Source organism: Anopheles moucheti, chromosome 2 (assembly GCF_943734755.1).
Source record: "Anopheles moucheti chromosome 2, idAnoMoucSN_F20_07, whole genome shotgun sequence".
NCBI classification, from domain to species: domain Eukaryota; kingdom Metazoa; phylum Arthropoda; class Insecta; order Diptera; family Culicidae; genus Anopheles; species Anopheles moucheti.
In genome coordinates this window covers 42,895,999-42,915,211 of record NC_069140.1, presented here as the reverse complement: position 1 = coordinate 42,915,211, position 19,213 = coordinate 42,895,999, and the positions used below count along the sequence as shown (strand labels likewise).

The following is a 19,213-nucleotide window of genomic DNA, read 5'->3' as shown; positions in this document are numbered from 1 at the left end:
TTAGCTACTTTTTAATAGTCAATATCGGCAATTAATTCTTACTTCATTTCGTATAACGCTTGTGTAATCCATATTAATCCATATTTATCTTTATAACAGCTCCTTAAATTATCGAGTTCTTCATTATATTTAACAGTTTTGTTACAAGTCTTATAAGCATTTCTCAAATCATACAAATTATTAAACAATGGTTTAAAGTTTTGTTGATCCTCGTAATGACAATTGCTTATTCAAGAAGAGATTATTCTCACTATTTGATAAACATGAAATAAACATTACATGAAACAGTAGTGAAGACTATCCCTCCCCCGGAATTGCTCACTGCTCAAAAATTAACCTACTAACACGAAACGTAAACCATGCTAGCGTGAAACAATGTACAATCGAAGAAAACCCTATCATCTCGAGCAGCCTGAAGCGCCATCGTTCTTGAGAAAAAAAAACCGGCACACTACCCACCGATGGCTCTGGGCCGGCGAGTAAAACCCACATCCACACCATCGTTATCACATGACGAAGGCACAGGCACCACCGACCGATTCCAGAACGAACGAGCGGGCGGATCAACAATGCTGCCCCGAAGAAATCCGTAGGTATTTTGTTGATATATCATTTTCCTTCCCCCTTTTTGCAGTGGAAAGCTCCTTCTAGCCAGGCACGAACGTTCGTATCAGCGACCACGAACGACTACTCGGAATCGAAATGCTCTGTGTTTGCGAAGAAACCCGGCCAACAAAACGACCACGGCCAGTGAAGTACGGTTGTCGTGGGAAAAACAATTAATAACAGCCGAAAGCTTCTCGGTTGCGACGGTGGAGCAGCGTGTTTCGGGCCGATTCCGTTCCGGAAGCTGTAACCGTAGCGCAGACATATCACATATTAATCAAATAAAGAAATCCAATATAAGCACGCAACGAAGCAAGCAGGCGAAGACATACACTCATTGCGAAGGCGTGAAAGACCGAGGTGAGGAAATAATAATAACACCTTATCCGGTTCGGTGGTGTGCCTTATCTGACGGTGATCGCCCGGGTGCCCGTGGTCCGGTGCTGCCGGATGTCGGCTGAGTAATTTTCCTGTGACAAATAATTTGGCCCGTGATTGAGTGCGTTCATAATTCAGCGACCGGCAGCGTACTATAGTTCGTATCAGCGAAAGGCGTCACCAGTGGCATTCTTCAAACTAATCGTGGGACATTCCATCGTGGGCAATTTCACTAATCATCCCGCGTGCTAGCACGTGATGAAAAAGGACGCAGCCTCGTTCGATACGATGATCGATATGAGCATCCTTGATCGGATTATTTACCACGTGATGCTCTCGGATGCGAATAGCCGTACAGATAAATGTAAGCGGCTGATAAGCGATTTAATTCATGTCTTTTTGCTGTAGCAAAGTTACGCAAAATGAGGCCTCTGTGTACGACGCCAAGTTCGAAAAATAAAAACAAAACAACTGCCACCGTTATTTCGGAACAAATCATCACGAGCTTGTGTTTTATTTTCCCGTCCCAACATATTTTCTCATCTGCCCGCTGTGTTTCAATAGCCTGCAGAGGCCAGCGCCTGATTCCGACAGGTTGATCGACCGGACTGGATGGAAACAGGGCGACGCTTCTCCTTCGGCGGTCTTGAATTTGGTCCGGTATTTCACGATTTGAAGCAATCAAACATAACAAAAACTCCCAAAGGGCACTTTGCTGCTGTTGCTGCTGAATTGCTCGCTCAACGTTACCTACGATACCGGGCCGACCTGCAGGAGAAACCCCACTTGTACCGCTTGTTTTACGTATGCCCACCGCGAGGGCGGAAAGATGTCGTATGGAAACGCTTTTCTTTTGGCGTTTTTTTTTTGTTTTTTGTTGTTTTTCTTGAGAAGGCGAAAAAGCGTAATGATAGAAAATTGGTGTATTGTATTTCATGAATTTGAAAACTTTTCTCTTTTTGCCTGATTGCTTTTGGTTTTCGTTTGAAATTGTTGGTCTTTGACCATTCGTTAGCGGGTAGCTGACAAAAACTTTAAACGTCGTTTCGAACGGATATTTTTCCATCGTTATAACGACCCACTTCCCTCTCGACTGCGCCCTGCCTTCTCAAAGATAGGACTGATTATTCAACTACGGGTAATTAAAGTCACCCATTTTAAGCAAAGTAAGAAGAGATAAAAAAAATACAACCAAAGACAGGCCATGTTCTGGGGTAATGCAATAATGTCGAGATCTACAGTCCCAACGCCAAATAAAAATATTAAAACATAATTAAGCTCTTTGGAATTGTGTAAAAAGTTTACACCAACACAAACGAGAAAACACTATTAATGCAAATAAGTAGATATAATGGGAGCTCTCCTTGAAAGGTCATGTGAAAAATGTTAGAAAAACATATTTTCGAGAGAAAATGAACAATTAAATATAAAAATCGTTATCGTAAATAAATAACTAAATAAATAAAATTAAATTAAGTAACAAATATATAAATATAAAACTAAATTAAAACAAAAATATTAAAACAAAACAAAAATATTAAACATATTTAAAAGTAATCCTCTAAAAAACTTGCCATCCGCTTGGAAGGAAAGAAGTAATTCAAACAACAAAACAAGCACAAATCAATGGGCTCGGGTTTTAAATCTTGTGCCTGATAAATTGATTCCCCGTATGATAATCCCTTCCTGCTCGGGACGGTAATATTCACCCGAATGTAAGGCCGCCATCCTTTCTGGTTCGCTATCGCCTTCTTACCACGTCGCACCAATTAAGCCTCAACCCGTACGCCTCGTGTCCTACTGCCGAGGAAACCTGCTCGTGCACTTAGCTAACAAACGGCACTGTCAGTGCGAGCAAACAATAACATTGTATTTATCATCCCCGTTTCTTAACATACACATACAAACACACACACCATCCCCCAGTAGTACACCCAGTCAGATGTGCACTAAATCGTGCTTCGTTTCGCATCGTCGAAAACCATCGTGCGCGCCATGATGATCTTTGCCTTTGGTTTTGCTTGCAGCAACGATACGCAAAGCTTGGTGCGGCTTGGCGCAAAACCGGCTTCCACTGCTACAAGCTGCTAAATTCACACACCACACTGACACACACACACACGTACGGCCCACTTTCCCCGATGGAATCCGTCGGATGGAACTGCATGGCGCAAAGATTCGCGACTCGCAGTAATCGAGAACCAAATTCCCTACCGCCAACCACGGATCCCTCAACCTTCACCACGGTGTATTCACACAGTGCCGGATGGACAAATTGCTTTCGTGCACAGGATTCGCGAGCAGGTCCCAAAATCATCCACCCGAGCGAGCAAATAATCCCACTTTGGTTGGAAATAAATATATGTCTGATTTTATTGCCGGTTTTATTGATTTTCGGGTGCTTTTTTGTTGTTGTTTTTTCTCCGAGCCATTATTCCCCCCCTCCGGGTGATCCTTGGTGGATGGGATTCAGTGCGCCGTGTCGTGTTGAGGAGTTTGAGTGTTCGACCCCGCGAACGAAACGCGAAAGTGTTTATCATCCCCACGGCCATCCCCAACCCGCGTGGATCGGGAAGCAAGATGGGATGGTTCAAGACAAAATGTCGGATGCCGGCAGGGCAGCTAACAGGGCAAACCAGTGCCTTAATTTATGCCGGCGCAAGCGAAACCCAAAATTTACGTACGCTAACGTGGCACGGGTGCGGCGCCAGGAAAGGGTCAGGGAACAAATTTATGCACTTTCCATCAGCGCTGGCACGTTTAGGGGTGTCGCGAATTTCCGTAGTCATCCCGAACGGTTGGTGCTGGCTCCCAGCTAAAGCTCCCGGGTAAGCCACATAATTGTTTGTACTTTATCGTGTGCACCAGCGGCCGTAGCTCGTCTTACCCGCTCCGGGCAGCAAATGAACCGTTCGGTAATCGATTGTTTATTTTTCGTCACAGAAACCGCCACCGCCGCCTAAAATCTTCACAAATTTACACATTTGATGCTTGCGAGTAGCGTCGTCCCTTCCTCGTTCTCTCTACCCTCGGTTTTAATTTTTTTTTCTGTTGCTACCGAGTGTGTTCGCTTTCAATTTCCTTGCATACCATTATCTCGATGGGGCGCACCTCGGGTGTCGAGGACGCCCGAAAGCCCTGAGCCAGTAAATCAATCGGACGTAATGAGCTTTCCTTCCAGGAATGTGGATAAATTCAGAACGGAACCTTACATCCAAAAAGGATGCTGGTGAGAGGAAGAGGTGAGTTAATTCTACGGCTTACAGGAGCAGAATTAGACTGTACGAAACAGGAGATTTAACCTCGGCGCAAGGATACTCTGGTAAGCGATCAAGATTACTCCCATAGCCAACTGGCTTGAAATTTGAAAAGATAAATCCTCCCACACGAACAGGCATCCCCCATTGGGCAGGATGAACGAACAGACAAACCCATGCAGAAGCGGTACATCAGCCTGATAGAAAATGCTAATTTTAAAGCACACAAATCAAATGTTCCGACCAGCACCGCCGGAGTTTTGACTGCCAATAGCATTTACCCAGCAGTATGTCTTCCGTTTACAAATTATTTGAAGACTTTGACTGTTTTGCCTGAAGCATTGGTAATCTTAATAGCTAATATCCGAAGAAAAAGAAATTAAAATTTCCCAGACGTTTCGTAATCGTAAATCGGACGTTTGACTTGCACGAATCAGTTTGTGTGATTGATCGGGGATTGAGAATTAATTTGTTTCTTTAATTATGATTGCTTACAAGACAGGAGTTACTGTGGCGGAATCGCTTCAATCCTAGCTTAACGGCAGGGGACATTATATCGTAACGATGTATTCTCTTCTGGTTGAGATGTTTAGGAAATACCACGCCACTAGACTTTTAAAGGCCTAAAGAGATAATACCGAGGTCATCTGGTTCTGTTCTCATGACCTGACCTAGCGATAATAAATCGTTACACAAAAGATAAAAAGGAACAATTGTCATATGTTAAAGATGTTTTTAATTTCGATTATTGTCAATAATTTTATTATTTAAAAACCTTTTTAAATTTACCCTTTTTAAATAACCAACAACGCTCGGAATAATTTCTTGTATGCGTTTTGATGTATTGACACTTATCCGATGACAGCTCCCCATACAAATTGCAAGCCAAGTTAGGCATAGAAAAAAAAATAGATAGGTTTCCTAATGAAAGGTTCAGTCAGCTGCTCAACAAATATCAAACCAAAGCATTTTGCTTGCTTGTCTGAACTTGCTTTCCCGCATTCCAAAAATGTAAACAAACATTTTTTAATGAAAACTACAAAAAATAATTATTAACCCAGCTTTTATAATATTATTAAAAAGCTGACTTATAATTTGTTGCAAATTATTTGAAAATAAAGTGGGCTTTCTAAACTTTAATAAATTTTTCTTATATTGAAGTTCCGCGAGAATGACCCTTTATGTTATTCTGTATGTAAAAATGCTATGTCCTTTACGAATCTGCTCAGAATTGAACAATCTGGATTATTTGACAGACTCTGGCTACAGTTATTGTATATTAGTTGTACGATGAACTCACCATCGTGCGACAAATGTGATGATGTGATGATGATGATGTTATAAGAATGACACCGGACAATCTATTCCGTTACATCTTTGCATGTTCAGACAAATTTTCTGAGCGTTTATTATCATAGGTTGGCAGAAATCAGAACAGAAGGCAGAGAGGAACTTCAACGACTTTACTTGTTTATCTTAGCCAACCCGATGACTTTAGTTCTGCAGATCGCATACTTCTATTAAAGTATTACTTAATAGATATATTTGTCACCCAAAAGTCAAATCACGCTTGCAAGCAGAGATAATCTCGTACAAGTAAGCAGAATTCGTTATGGTCAGTTAAAATAATTGCCCAAAACATTTTTCAAAATCACAACGCCTTTGAAATTTATGCAACAGACTCAACTAACGCGTGGAATTAACTGTTGCAGGAATATTTTTCGGCAGATCTCAACAGCTCTCTAATGAGGGCATTAACATCCCCCTTGGACAAATCCCTTTCGCCAAACTCGAACAGTTCCGGTCGAAGAAAAAACACCCCGTCCAGGTCGAAACAAGCCGCCACCATCGGTCAGCCTGTTACCGGCCCATATACACTGTCCGGTCGGCCACAGTATCCGAACGAAACATTCTCAGCTCGATCCCCGTGTGTGCAGTAAAATCACCCGCACAAAATGCAAAACTAGCCCGTACCCGCGGAACAAACAAGCCTTCGCGGAAGGGAAGAAACAAACAAAAAATCCCTAGTCGCACGGGAAAATGCGATCGGCTGTACCGTGGCTCGCGTCGAGTGCGATCGCGTGTCTGTGGGAAAAGTCATCCACCACGAGCCACAAAGCGGGATTCGGGTGCATTCCCCATTCCGCATAAGTCACACCAGCGGGTGCCTTACGCGGGCCTTCGCTTTTCCTACCGGCATGCCACACGCTTTCTTTCTCTCTTTCGCTCTCAGTCGTATGCGAGCTACATTACCACCCGTATCTTTGACGCACGAAACTCCGGTACCGTTCTCGTGTCCCTTTGCGCATTAACGAGGGGCTTAGAGCATCGGGACGAACAAGACGCACGCCTTGCCGAAGGAAATCAACAACAACAAGCACCAAAAAAAAACAACTCACATACACATTACACCACATGACGGACCCCAGATCAGACGGTGTGGACTTTCCGCTTGGAACCGACGGAAATTCCCCTTGCGATTCCGTTTCGTGGTCGCGCACCTTCAAATGCACGCACGCACACGTGACCCTTATGCGAGCGGCTGTTGTTTTGTGACGTGTCCCCGCGATGCATTCGAAATGCTTCATCCGGAACCTTTTTTTCCTCTGTGTGTGTTTGGCATGCTGCTTCTATCCTAGCGCAGCTCCTAGGCGCAAGTGACTCAACGGCACCAGCATCTTGCGCACGCATATTCTGTTGCAACCGGCGTCACCGTAGCTCCGCCCATTCGCATGCAACGGCTCACCCTTTTCGAAGGGACGCCGCGTACGATGCGTGTGAAAAGATGGCCGCGCTCGATCGGACGTCATGCGGCAGGGCGGAGCCTGCCTTGATTGATCTTAATTGAGTATAAAAACCTGATGAAGCGCAATATTTAATTCATTGATAATTTTGCATCCGACCCGACCGATACACGTTGCGTTCGTGTTGCTCATCGTGTGTTTTCTTTCCCGTGTGGTTGTTGTTTCTACCTTAATCGTACCGAACCCCGCGAGCCTCGGGAGGTTTTTAATCAAAGGAATCAATTGATTGGCGTTGTCTAGCAAACGGAATTGTGCCGAAGAAAGCCGAATTGACAAAACTCAGCCCGAGATAGTGGTTTGTGTGGTTTGGTGTAAGTGCACATGGTGCTCGCGCGTAGCATAATTAGTTTCCGCGGATTGATTGGTCCTGGTTCGATACCAGCATCTAGCGATGTGTGAAGCGTGATAATATCGCACCATCCAGCACCTTGCCGCGAGTGTCTTAAGCCGCACTCTCGGTGCATGTTCCAAGCCTGTGATGAGCGGTTTTGTCTCCGTGCATTATTGTGAGTGAAATTGTGCCGTGCGTTTGATTAAATCTGTAGTGTCCCTTCAATCGTTTCATCTTGATCTGGTGCAGAATTCCACCACGCCGTGGTGTGCCGACGGTAGTGGCCCAGCGACAGCCTGACTCATCCAATTCATTGCGGTTTATTTATGGACTTGTTGGCGGTCCACAACGGTACCGCCGGCGAGTGTGATCCAATCTTACCGCTGACGGGCGGTTAATTGAAATCTAGCGTCAATATTTCACGTCTCGGGGGGTTTCGGCAGCCGCACCGTGATGGAACCGTCCACCTTCGACGACCAGATATTCGGTGACTTTACGAGCGACACGCTCGGTACGCTGGCAGGCGCTACCAAACCGATCCATGCCGGTCCATCCACCAGCACGGTCGTAGCGGCGTCCGGCCACGGTAATCTCCAGGTGATGATGGGCATCGGCCATTCACCGACACACGATGGCGGCGGCGGCCGTGGTGGTACCGGCACCCATCAACGGCTGCCCGAGGTGAACAGCATCCTGTCCGTGTCGGGTTCGCCGAGCTACAAAACCATCGACTACACGAACCTCAGCAAGGTGGAATATCACCATCTGGCGAACGGCAAGCTGGACGGTTCGTCCTACTCACCCCCGAACGGGACACCATCGCACCACCCCCAGCAGCAACAGCCCAGCTCGGGGCTCGGTCCACACTCGGTGCCGGGAGGCAACAAGTCGCTCGAATACGTCAACTGTAAGCTGGAATATTACACCGCCCTGCCCATCGGCCACGATAATCTGAATAAAATAGAGTTCGTTAAAACCCTAGATTACAACGGTAACGGCCGGCTGGACTATTCCACCTCCTCCTCGTCCTCCCCGAACGGGCCGAAATCCATCGACTACGGTGGTGCACCGGCTGGCAACGGTGGCAAGCTCGACTACGAGACGACGATCGCCATGTTTCAGCATCCCGGACCACCGCAAGGCCCGTCCGGATCGGGCATGGTCGACGCATCGATGCTAAACAGTGGCCAAACAAATGGCGTACCCGTCGGTGGGCCCGGCATGGTGCCGGGCGTCGGTCCGGGAAAGCCGAGGAAAAGCGACGACATGAACGGTGCATCCGGATCGTCCACACCGACCACCACGACCCCAATGGACGGTGCTGGCAATGGCAAGAAAAATGATAAGAAGAAAACGGACCCGAATGGAATAAAGAAGAAAAAAACTAGGTAAGCACTTGATAAGCAGCTCTGCTTCATCCCGCAATACATCACACACAACCACACACACACACACACTAATGAAAAATGGATTACCATTTCGCACTACTAATTTCCCACACACATCTGCCACCAAGCTGTGAGCCAGTTCCAAAGCGGGGGAAAAAACACAAATTTGATCGACGTCACGCAAACAAACAGCGTGTATTAAAGGATTATTAATTTCTTGCTCCTCTGCTGCGGGTGGGTAACACTTTTCCATCGGTGCTGTCAATGCACACATTTCCCATCCAGTGTGGCCCTGTGTTACTACCTTCATTGCAAGGGAACGTTGCTCCAAATTGTCGGGATGGCATTCTTTGTAGGCGATACAATATCCTCCCTTCCAGTCGGGTCGAATTTTGTTTTGTCGAAGCTCGGCAAATTGGGAAAATGGGAAACCCCCCATCGCAGGGGCGGGAAAAAAAAACGGAACCTGAATGGAACATTTATCGACATTCGTCATCGTCAGATGTCGGGCTTAAAACGATTTTCAATGACTGGGCGAAAATCATTCAAACGCACACGCAACATTGTGTTGTGTGGAATTGTTTTCTTTTTACTCTGCGCGTGTACATAAATTCGGAAAATGAATGGAAAACGGCCTACTATGCTGCGTGTGTGTGTGTGTTTTTTTATCATCGCCCACAATCATTTGGTAGAAGGTTGGAATAGCTGGAGCGAAATGCAGAAAGGAAGAATAATGTTGCAAAAGTTTAAACTCGGGCCGAAACCCTACCCGGAATTGAATGAATGGACAGTTCGTCTGACGTATTGACGTACCATCAGAGCTGGTGTACATCAGGGGGTGGGAGGCTACAATTGAAATATCCCTTTTGGGTTGTCTGGCTCGGAACGTGGGGCAACATATTCATCGGAATGTGATTTATCATTTCTCTACCACGTTAATGTGGAATGATATGCAATCTGTCTGCTACTCCGTGAGACTTTGGCGATTTTTTAACGGGTTTTGTAGTAACATTGTACTAAAGCAAACAGATATTTCGGCTGTAGCAGATAAATAGGCGATAAAATTATATGTAAATTTTCCATCATGAAAGTGCTTAAACGCATAAGTTGTAATGCAGCTCGGAACAACCGATTGCTTTGTGATAAGATCCTGAAGAGATCCGGAGAGCCATCCGTTATGTGAAAAAAATGTTACAAAGATTTAAAAGATAGTTTCTTTTATTGACTTTTTTAAAAAGATTTTTACCAAAAATTTAATATATTTGATTGTAATTTGTCAAACCAACGATGTATAAAGATGCGTTTCGTAATTGTTCCTGCGATTCTTTTAAACCCCGCAAAAACAGTATCACTCCAATGATATGTGATAAATACCAATAATTAAAATAAACGGTATTTTATTAACAGGCTTGGAGAATTTAAACTCCAATATTATCACCGGAGAGTTGTAAATTGTACACCTTGAAATTATTCCATACGCCATGTTATTATTTTCTCCATTTGGAATGAGGTTTCATAACTAAAAAGCGATTAAAAAAATAGGGCGTTTTAAAACACACTCTTTCGGAGCAATTTTTAAGCTGATGAAAAGGTATGCAAAAATCAAAGAAAAATTGTGCTGTTTTAAGTTATAGCGAACTTCAAAGGACATCGTTTTTTGTTTCTCTCTGTCTCTCACTGCAATTTTTACATTTATTATCAAGAAACTAGTGGTCGTGTAAGTTCTGTTATGACGTTTGCGCACCCGAAATGTATTCATTTGCATTTTACGCAACAATACATTGCGCATCCAAAGAACACATCCACAAACGATATCGCTGCGGGCGACTTGTCACTGAGTTACAACTTTTCTTGCAATTTCTGTTACCGGCATCCTGGTGGCTCTGGCCGCACATCGAAGCACCCCGCCATCCCCGACTTTATTTGTTCACTGTTATCAGATTAAATTGACCATCTCCTTAAATATGGGCGTACGTCTGTGTGTGTTTGCGAAGTGAATGGACCTTTTGCCGTATTCGATCCCGCAAAAAGAAAAAAAACACAACAACAACAACAACGCATTGTATCCACTCAGCATCCGTACAACAACCTTGTAATCATCGTCTTACAATGAAGTAATTCGTCCGATATCCCATTTTTCTGCAAACCTAAACCTTTTCACCAGCAGAGTGCTCTTCCGTGCCACACCTTCTCCCACACCTCCCCCCGTTTCAAAACGAAAACTCCAACCGATGGTGTTTGGCACAGGCTCATTCAGATCGAATTCCGCACCTTTAAGGCATGATGCGAAAGGAGAATAAAAGATTCTACCCACACACCCCGCCGGACACGAGTGGGTTGGGTTTTTTGTGCCGAAAAAAAGGCACCCTAACAGGCACCTTTGCTTACCATTTTCCCGAACCTTGATTAAGTGTAAGTTATTTATCCGTTCGGGTCGGCTGCCCGAAAATGCTGGAATGTCAGGACGTGTTCTAGTTTTTTCTCCTCCTCCCTTCCCCCCTCCTCCCCCTTCCCCTTTTGCTTTTCTTTTGTGCGCTTATTGTATCAAAAGCTACCTTTGCCCGAGTCATCTTAACGGTTCTGCGAAAGGCAGAAACGCACGGCCCCAGGATGACGATGGGGTGATGATGATGATGATGATGACGATGACGAGGACGGTCGCGTGCCGGTACCGCCGGTGGTGCAGGGTCAGATTTATTTATTCGGATCAATCTTTTCACCAAAAAACCGGTATCGTCTTCTCGGGCAAAGAGCCCGGCAAACAGAAATTGCACCGACCATTTACCCGAGCAAGCAAACAATTTGCCCAAAATGCATGCGGTTTGAGTGAGCTCGGAAGAGGGTGGAGTTGAAAAACGGGTTGGTACCCCGTCACCATCCGGTGCAACTCTGCTTCAACAGTCGAAGATAAGTCCAGTAAGTTGTGGGAAGGCTTTGGAAGTGCACCACAATAAATACACATTACTCGTAAAACATCGAGACGCTCTGTAAACAAAAACTCTACGGTCTAATCGAATCCAAATAAAGCGTCGAACGGTCTTGCCGGACTCGAGCCAAACGTCCGGTGGCCAATCTGTAATCCCAGCCACTGTAGCCGGCTAATGAAAGGTAATTGTTCGCCCGAAAGAACTTGTGGCGAAGTTTTTTTGGGGGAGGGCAAAGGCAAGAAGAATAAAGGTCCGAGGTTCCGAGAAACCAACGAATGAACCATATTTTGGATTTTAGCCCTTGCACGTACACGGGTGGGGGGTTGCTGTACTGCTTCCAATTAACAATGGACTAAAATCAAGCCACTACAATCGATCCTAATAGTGTTTATGAAGTTTACCCGGCACGATGCTCAAGTCTCTTAAGCCCCAGCCCAGCCGAAAAAGGGGTCGTGCATCACACCGGGGTCAATCTAATTAAAGGTAGCATTAGCTTGCTTCCAGTGCCTAGGCTGGTCAGCATAAAACTCATGGTGAGGTGGGAGAAGGCGGCGACAGGGGGAAAGAGTTCTTGAGACGTACGCCAAGAAGACACGGACACGTTCCGTTCGGGTGAAATCAGAGTGCAGCAGAGAGCAGCAGCACAATAAAAATTTCATACAAAATCCTCCCAGACCCCCCCCCCCCAAAAACCGACCACCCCCCTACCCCCCTCGGGGGAAAGGGTGGTGAAAATGGCACACGAGAAAATCTGTGTACCTTGCAGTGGTCATAAAGAAACCGCTGTGCGTATACGGGCAGTGTATGGGACAGCACCACTATTAACGGTACGGTTCTCGACTAATTCTCGAGACTCTCCATTCGGAATGAAAACATTTGTATTCATTAGCCGTACAATACACGAATAGCTCCGTCGGAAATCTTTCCGATCGTTCCGGAACATCACGCGGTCCGTGGGGAATGGTGGCGTATGGCCGGAGAACACATGAATGCGGGATTCGCCTGCTAACCGATATTGTTGCAACAAAATGCATTAGAGCAAAGTTTATGTTGTCGAAGAAGGCAAAGATGTTTTGCTGCTCGGACTGTTGTCCTTTCGCAATGACCCACCAAACAAAGGGGTGGGGGAAAAAGACATATTCTTTCACCGAAAATCCATATTCTTCGTGCGCTTTTGTTCGACCGTACGAGCAGCGTGTGTTGGCTGGCATATCGTTGGCCTGTGCATGCCCGAAATGCAATTAGGAAGGAGAGCAAAATATCATTCCTGATGCAGTCATGCGTGCATTGTCAGTTTCGGAAACAATAGGACGATCCCTACCGGGACATTATTGGGGACGAGACGTGCTGAACGGTCAATCCTGGCGAAAGCCTTAGCGACGAATGTCGATTGGTCTTTACCTTCACCACAGTGCTCCCGGGCAGCAGTTTTAAGCTCCTTTCGAAGTACGAAATACAACGAAGTGTACGAACGTTCGATTGCGCACCGCCATTGTAGCCCCCAACAAATGTTTGATGTAGCAGAGAAACTCTATTATGAATCGACTGTGCGGCCACACAATAGGCAAGCTCGGCCAGTGGCGAAAAGTTTTACAAAAGACCTGCGCCCCACAGTGATGTATATTGCGTATAGGATTATGCTGCGTTTAGGCTTGGGCTTTCGAAGATATCGCTGTCCAACCAATCATAGACCGACCACCTTCATTAGTTTGACCTCGAACTCGAGTGGATATGATGCGCCATTACTATATCCCCGTTCCATTGCAGGACGACCTTCACCGCGTATCAGCTTGAGGAGCTGGAGCATGCCTTCGAACGGGCGCCCTATCCGGATGTGTTCGCACGTGAGGAGCTGGCCTTGAAGCTGAACCTTAGCGAGTCCCGCGTGCAGGTCTGGTTTCAGGTAACGGGTCGACCACTTCACGAAAATGCTTTGTTTGGCCAAATGGGGATTCACTTTTTTCTAACTCCGTGGCTTACCGACGTAAACTAGCGCTACAGCAACTCTATCTCTCTAACGCCTTCCATCACTCTTGCAGAACCGGCGGGCGAAATGGCGCAAGCGGGAACCACCGCGGAAGTCGGCCTACCTCGGCAACAACAGTCCGTCGGCCCCGATGAACGGTCCGATCGGGTCGTCGTTCAGCCAGTTCCCGCAAACCGCAACCGTAACGCCACCGGGCAGTGTCGACAGCTGGTCCACCTATCAGGCACCGTACGAGCTGGGGCCGCACATCAATCTGCTGTCACCGGCCGTCAGCCCGTACGGGTCGTTCAGCACCCAATACGGTACTTACATGCCCGAGAGCCACATGTTCCCGGTGCGGCAGCATTACGACTACGGCAGCCCGTCGCGGCCGGGCGAACCGGGCGGCGATGAGACCGGGCACCAGCATCAGCACCACAGCCACCATCATCACCATCATGCGCATCACAACCATCACAAGCCGGACCATTACGCACCGACGATGGAGGACAAGTTCGAGACGCACTGTACGGCCGGGTTGCCCGATGGGTAAGTACCGACCGCTATGCTGCCCCTATTTCCTCACCATCCGGGGTTGCCGGGTGCCGATAGCGGGCCTCGGGATTGAGCGCACGGGAAATGAAACAATTCGTGCGATTATTTACGGAGATTTAGAGACAATCCCCCCCCCCCCCCCGCCCATTGGGACGGGGAGGACTAGCCGTTGTACTGTTACGAATCCGGTGCGAGACTCTTCAATTGAGTGACTCGGGCGGTTGGCGTGCAGTCTTCCTTCCTACATCTTGCTTCCGGAGGCAAAATTGATGCTCGGAAAATTGGGTCACAATGAATCGAACGGTACAAACGCACACGCGTGGGAAAATCATTATTACTCCGTTTGTTACTCTTGTACCCAAGTATCGGCAGCTTGGTGGAGAACGAATTGGAGATTGGTTTTCGAATAGTTGAATCGCTTCACCACTGTAGGCGGGGAAGCTTCGCAATGTGCAGTCTAAACTAATTCCTTAAGATATTTGCCGGAATCCACTTCCACTGGGACGAAATTCCATGGATTTTCCACTCTTCAATTTATCTGAGCAGTGACACTAATACCGTCTCCCTAGCAACGAATGTAGCATTTGCAATCTAGAATTTCAAGAAATGATTTCAAATTAATCCAAAATACGACTCATTTTGCACTACTTCCCGTACTATCCCGGCACGGTGTTACATCCATTTGTCAGTGGAAAAGTGCTCAGCTGCACTGTCCGCACCCTAAAATCCGGATACCGTTGGTGGTTTTTGCTAAACAATGTGTAAATTAAAATTTTCTTCGTAATGATTTGCAGCAGTTGTACATGTTTTGAAATGCAGCAGCTTTTTAGTTACTAATCAATGTTAACTAGATTCGCCCGAATTCATTATTTCCGTTGCGAAGTTGTAAACATTTCTGTACCTTGTCCTGTCGGTTTTGCTTTTAGCTCATCCCATTGAATTAATTCCAAAGGCTTTCCCATCATTTTGAACAACAAAATAGTAAACTTGTAATTAATTAAATTACAATTTGATGTTTACCTTTCCGAGCATTTCAAGTGTTTGGTTTTGCTGTGGAACTTCAAATGCTGTAGCAATTTTTGTTGCACAAACACCATAGCCGATACGAGCCGATTCGTGCAAACTTTGCCGAACACAAATGGGCAACATCATCAAAGCCAAAAATTTAATGCAAACATTTTAAATTACTATCTGCAGTATATACGGTGTGCAGCTCGTCAACTGCACACAAAAACTGCACATTCGCTGCCAGAGACGAATCGTATTGGAAAAGTTGAAGCACGATAGTACTTTGAACCGTACCAGCATGCCAGAAACACTCACACACACACATCAGGGACTCTTTTGCACTTGACCACAGTACACTGGCCTGCAGAAACGCACTCCATCGCAGCACGAACTCCGGCTCCGGGCATTCCCAATCCGTTCCATAGCCTGCTGCTGCTGCTGTTGCTGCTGATTGCAATTGATGTTGCTGCACCGGAGCAGTTTGAGCTGGCCAGCATCGAAGTTTATGATGCATGCTTTACTGCTCAAAGTGACCAACGAGGCGAAGAAATTGTTTACACCAGAACCAAAAAAAAAAGAGGCAAAAGCAACAGAAAGGAAGCGAAAATGCAAACGAAAATGTAAACTTAATCGAAATTTGATCGAAATAGCGGGGAGCAGGGATATTGGACGACCGTGCAGTAGTGGCCGACGTTCGTTCCATGCAAACACTGAAGTTTTACGATCGAGAATTCCCCGAAAGAATAAAAGGGGAAAAGTGATAAAAACGCACCTAACTCAGTGCATCCATTTATCTCTTGTCGAACTCATAAGTATTTGTACCGAGCGTCACGGATCGGTGCAGCAAAGGCGTGTGCAGCAAGGAACTTTTTCCACCCAAACGACACCAACCACCGATGGGATGGTGGAAGACAGTAGTACAGGAGAGGGTGTAAAACTTTCCAACCATAATCGATACCGGTACTGTGCTAGTTTATTTTCTCGTCTTACACCCATTGCTGCCTTTCCAGTCGATGGGTCGATATCGATAAATTGTTGAAGACACTACCTCCAACACTGCCCCAGCCGGCCACGTGCGTCCCTTTTAAGTTATGCTCATCCATCTTGCTTCGCGTTTTAACGTACCCGTACCACCTACTTCAAAAACTATAGTCAACCAAGCGTACACGTACACGCGGGCCCACATCACCATCACCGGGTGCTTCGGTAGTTTGAAAAGGGCGGCAGCGAAAAACAACAACCAGTGGAGTCGAAAAACTAAGCGGACATGATGGGTGGGCAACATTTTTTTTTCCTCCCACTCCCCCCACACAACTTTCCACGCTTTCTCGGGAAGAACAAGAGGGAAGTGGGTGGGTAACTTCTTTGAAACTCGAAAAACTTTGTTTGCATTTCAAACACCTTCCAGTTGCGAGCAAAACCAAACTAATGCCGGCATTCGGATCGAGCAAGATCGGGCATCCAGCATCCATCAGCCACGTTTTCGTTCCTCACGTGATCTTCCCCGATCCCGCTACCCGGCGAACGCCAAAATGGCCCGGGAACTGGTCCGTGCAACAACTGAAGAAAGTAGCAGTTGTTTCTTCCACCGGCCTTCCAACCCTTTGTGCAAATGGAAGCGCACAAAAGTTTGAAGCATTGTGTGCCCCAACGGACGGGGGGCACGGTGAAGCCGGAAAGCCGGGAGTTTTTCGGGAAGTTGTGCAAGTGCAACATTTGTTGCACGCCCGCTGATGAAGTTACACCGAAAAACTTGCTGGCAAACGAGCTGCAAACGCGTCGCCATTTCGTTTCGTTTTCACTTCCAGCTGAGAACCGTAATAATGATGGCACGAGAGGCATTCAGCCCAATTCATTCGCACCTTCACAAAGGAGTGGTGCTTGTTTTTGGGCGTGAGTAAATGAATCCCGTTTAACCTTTGCGCCCTCGGTACGGTTTGTGATTCGTGAGCCGCGCGAGACAACGCGACTAACTGCCAAATACCCGGGAGGGGAGGGTCAGCCGTGATCGTGAAGTGGTGCACCGGCAAACCGGTGACCGGATTGTCATCGTACGGGAAGATAATTAAAATTTTTCAACCACTTGCTGTGTACACCTTGCAGGTACCTGGCGAACGGATCCGTTGGCGAGGTTTGGTGCGTTTCCCGTGAACAGGACAGAACTTTTTGACAGATGCCGTTGTTCGTTTTCCATTGCGCGAGATAGTGCTTGATTTATCTGCCGACATTATTTGTACGGGCAAAGTTCCATGCGAATTTGAAGAACAGTAATTTAACCGGTTTACTCTAAAGTTCAAACAACGGTTGAGTGTTTTTGTTTAATATCGATAAACAGTCTCATATAACGCAATTTAGAAGGAATTTACTGATACAAATTCACTTTCAATTTCGTGAACTGTTGAACTGAAGTAAAATAATCAGCATACTTCAGGATACAGCATTTTACCTACAAGTTTTTGTTGTAATGTATACAATGTGTTGCGCTATTGGGAAAATAATAATTAACAATCTTCATTATTTGTAAAATATTACAGCAAAATTTAATTAAAGCCTTCAATAATCAAGAAATGCTTTCCAAAGTCAAACCATGCTTCTGTGTAACAACAACTGATTTACAGTAAGACTTTAGTTGTGATCGGTACTTAATCGCGAATAGACAAAACTACAAATTAAAAAAATTAAAGTAATAACTTGGAAATTCCTGTACTGAAGGTTTTAAAATTGTAATAACAGATATGTCGAAAAGTCGTTTCCAAATTCCATTCTCGCATTCTCACTGTGCATAATGTGATCAGAGATGTATTTTCCACTGTAATTAGAATTATTCGGCAATGTGTATTTCATTAAAGTTAAGCGTAAAGACTAATTTGTTTGAAGTACTCAATTTCATTTATAATCATTGACACAATGTTTATATTACATATTATATGCAACAATAATTATTGCAATGTAAAATAATCCTCATTTGTTTCATCCTTCATTCTTCGAACAACCACGTTCTCATATATCAAAGCATAACTATTTACATAAAACGAGATTAATCGAACAGGAGAAATGGTGCAACTATAATGGTGCAATTTACTAGGAATAGCGAAATGATTCCTCTCTAGTTGCGTTTCTCAAAAATGTGGATATTAAATAATCGTACTTGCAAGTGTTTATTTTTTAATGAAATTCTTGCTCGGTTACCCAATGGTGCTGCTAACTGGAAGCCATAAAAGCCACACACACATACAAATTGTGTAGCACAAGTACCATCCGTGAATGATTTAATTTATTTTTCGCGACAGTAATATATCCAACCATGGTGGCTCCACCTTTACCGTGTTCGTTGCACTTCAAAAGCGAACGCTGGTTTTACTTTCCCGTTTGATGTTACCACACCGTTACTAACCGTAATAAATCACCTTTCTCCTCCCGTTTCGTTCCCATGTGCGCTTCTACCGGCATCACCACCACCACAATTAGTCTCACGAATGGAAAATACGTCGACGACACGAAGTACATCCACGGTGTCGACGTGCATCACTATCCGGACGCGGACCCCAAGTACGGTGGGTGCCACCAGCTGGACGATCCGTCCCTGAAAGCACACTACGGTCCACCGCAACCGTCACAGCAAGCCCAACCACCGCCGTCTTCGCAGCAGCAGCAGCAGCAGCAACAATCCCAGCCAGGTCAGTGTCAACCCGTCGGTGTGGACGATCCCGATGCGCTCGGTATGGTAAAGGCCGAGGAGAATGTCACCCACAGCTACGTACTTCCATCTTTTTTGCCCTGATCGAGAGCATCAGAAAGGGTTCGCAATCGTCGCCGTCACCTTCAACGTCGTCACAGCCACATCCGGCGAGGCACCCGCTGTTCCGCACCCGTTTCGAACCGTTTCGGGGGCCTCATTTCGGATAGTTCGTCTTACAGTTTGGTTGTGATTTAGTTTTTCTATCTCCCCCTCCCCCGATTCGTCCATCCTTATTCCCATCCCATCCAACAGGC

General features: G+C 45.9%; 1 protein-coding gene across 1 annotated transcript; it reads left to right on the top strand.

The window, feature by feature from the left end:
• The first annotated feature begins 7,829 nt into the window (after window positions 1-7,829).
• LOC128297210 (homeobox protein Hox-D3) lies at window positions 7,830-19,001 on the top strand. Its single transcript, XM_053032812.1, has 4 exons — window positions 7,830-8,764; window positions 13,459-13,594; window positions 13,731-14,206; window positions 18,689-19,001. Exons 1-4 carry the CDS (start codon window positions 7,830-7,832, stop codon window positions 18,999-19,001), a joined length of 1,860 nt encoding a protein of 619 aa, XP_052888772.1.
• Window positions 19,002-19,213: the final 212 nt, after the last annotated feature.